The 2500-nt window shown below is 39.0% G+C and overlaps 1 protein-coding gene across 1 annotated transcript in view; it reads right to left on the bottom strand.

Annotated features, from left to right (window-relative positions):
- tead4 (TEA domain transcription factor 4) overlaps positions 1-2500 on the bottom strand; it is a 38095-nt gene that overhangs the window by 4108 nt on the left and 31487 nt on the right. Inside the window, exon 10 of the mRNA XM_084396280.1 lies at positions 703-843. Within this exon, the coding sequence (XP_084252406.1) occupies positions 703-843 (141 nt within the window). The remainder of the gene's footprint in view (positions 1-702; positions 844-2500) is intronic.

A 2500-nucleotide genomic window follows, 5' to 3' on the forward strand; every position in this document is an offset into this window, starting at 1 on the left:
ACACACACATACACACACACACACACACACACTCCTCTTACCTCCACCTTTTCCACCACCGGTTCCACGAACGAGCAGACTTTAGTGGAGGAGGTGATGATCATATCACTCACACACACTTACACACACACACACACTTACACACACACACACTCACACACACACACACACACACACACACACACACACACACACACACACACACACACACACGCACACACACACACACACACACACACACACACACACACACACACACACACTCCTCTTACCTCCACCTTTTCCACCACCTGTTTCCCGAACGAGCAGACTTTAGTGGAGGAGGTGATGATCATATCACTCACACACACTTACACACACACACACACTTACACACACACACACTCACACACACACACACACACACACACACACACACACACACACACACACACACACACACACACACACACACACACACACACACGCACACACACACACACACACACACACACACACACACACACACACTCCTCTTACCTCCACCTTTTCCACCACCTGTTTCCCGAACGAGCAGACTTTAGTGGAGGAGGTGATGATCATATCACTCACACACACATACACACACACACACACACACACACACACACACACACACACACACACACACACACACACACACACACACACACACACACACACACACACACACACTCCTCTTACCTCCACCTTTTCCACCACCTGTTTCCCGAACGAGCAGACTTTAGTGGAGGAGGTGATGATCATGTTTTCGGCGCTCTCGTATTGACTGGATACGCCGTAGAAGTAGCTGCTGTCGTCCTGAAGGTTGATGCTCAGATCGGCCTGCACAACCAGATCACACACACTCAACTCACAGCTTATACACATGTGTGTGTGGTAATACTATGATTTTCCATTTGTATATTTGTAAAATGCTATCATTGCATTTTTGATGGAAAATAAACATTTGTTGGTGAATTTCACAGAACATGCCTGGGTCACATTTCATATCAAAATCAAAGATATATTAAATATTTGATTGTATTTTGCATAAAAAATATAAAGCCTATTTTAATAACATTATGTAGTTATGTATTGTGATATATAATTATTATTATAATGAAGTATATTTTCCCTCTAATTCTCATTATCAATGAGAAAAAAACATTTCAGCTTTCATTTATAACTATATAACTATATATTATTTGTAAATGTACAATATTTTTATATTATTAAATAATGTTTTATTTATTATTTATTTATATTTATAAAAATTAAAAATATATCTGTTTGCATCAATAATGACAAAATTGGGGTACATTGTGTTTAATTCTCATGAAAATAATGTCATATTACAAAAAATATGAAAGTGAAATGAATTTTTTAAACAAAACATTTAGCTATTTTACTGGGGTGAATTACTTAATATTACTTAACCATAATTACTTGATAACAGTAAAACAGTATATAACCGTGTGTGTGTGTGTGCCCTTGTTTATATTACATTGTGGGGACCAAATGTCCCCATAAGAATAGTAAAACCTGAGATCACCTACATTGTGGGGACCAGCCAGCGGTCCCCACTTTTCAAAAGGCTTATAAATCACACAGGATGAGTTGTTTTGAGAAAGTAAAAATGCAGAATGTTTCCTGTGATGGGTAGGTTTAGGGGTAGGGTTAGTGTAAGGGGATAGAATATACAGTTTGTACGGTATAAAAACCATTACGTCTATGGAGAGTCCCCACAAAGATAGTGAACCAGACATGTGTGAGTGTGTGTGTGTGTGTGTGTGTGTGTGTGTGTGTGTGTGTGTGTGTGAGTGTTTGTGTGTGTGTGAGAGAGAAATAACCTAAAAACATAATTTCTTGATAACAGTAAAACAGTATATAACCGTGTGTGTGAGTGTGTGTGTGTGTGTGTGTGTGTGTGAGTGTTTGTGTGTGTGTGTGAGAGAGAAATAACCTAATAACATAATTTCTTGATAACAGTAAAACAGTATATAACAGTGCGTGTGAGTGCTTGTGTTTGTTTATGTGTGCGTGTGTGTGAGAGTGAGTGTGAATGTGTGTGTGTCTGTGCATGCGTGTGAGTGCATGTGTGCGTTTGTGTGTGTGTGTGAGAGAAATAACTTAATAACATAATTACTTGATAACAGTAAAACAGTATATAACCGTGTGTGAGTGTGAGTGTGAGTGTGTGAGCGAAATAACCTAATAACATAATTACTTGATAACAGTAAAACAGTATATAACAGTGCGTGTGTGAGTGCTTGTGTGTGTGTGTGTGTGTGTGTGTGTGTGTTTATGTGTGCGTGTGTGAGAGTGAATGTGTGTGTGTCTGTGCATGCGTGTGAGTGCATGTGTGTGTTTGTGTGTGTGTGTGTGTGAGAAATAACCTAATAACATAATTACTTGATAACAGTAAAACAGTATATAACAGTGCATGTGTGAGTGCTTGTGTGTGTGTGTTAATGTGTGCGTGTGTGTGTGAGAGTGAATG

This window comes from Rutilus rutilus (genome assembly GCF_951802725.1).
Source record: "Rutilus rutilus genome assembly, chromosome: 23".
NCBI lineage: Eukaryota > Metazoa > Chordata > Actinopteri > Cypriniformes > Leuciscidae > Rutilus > Rutilus rutilus.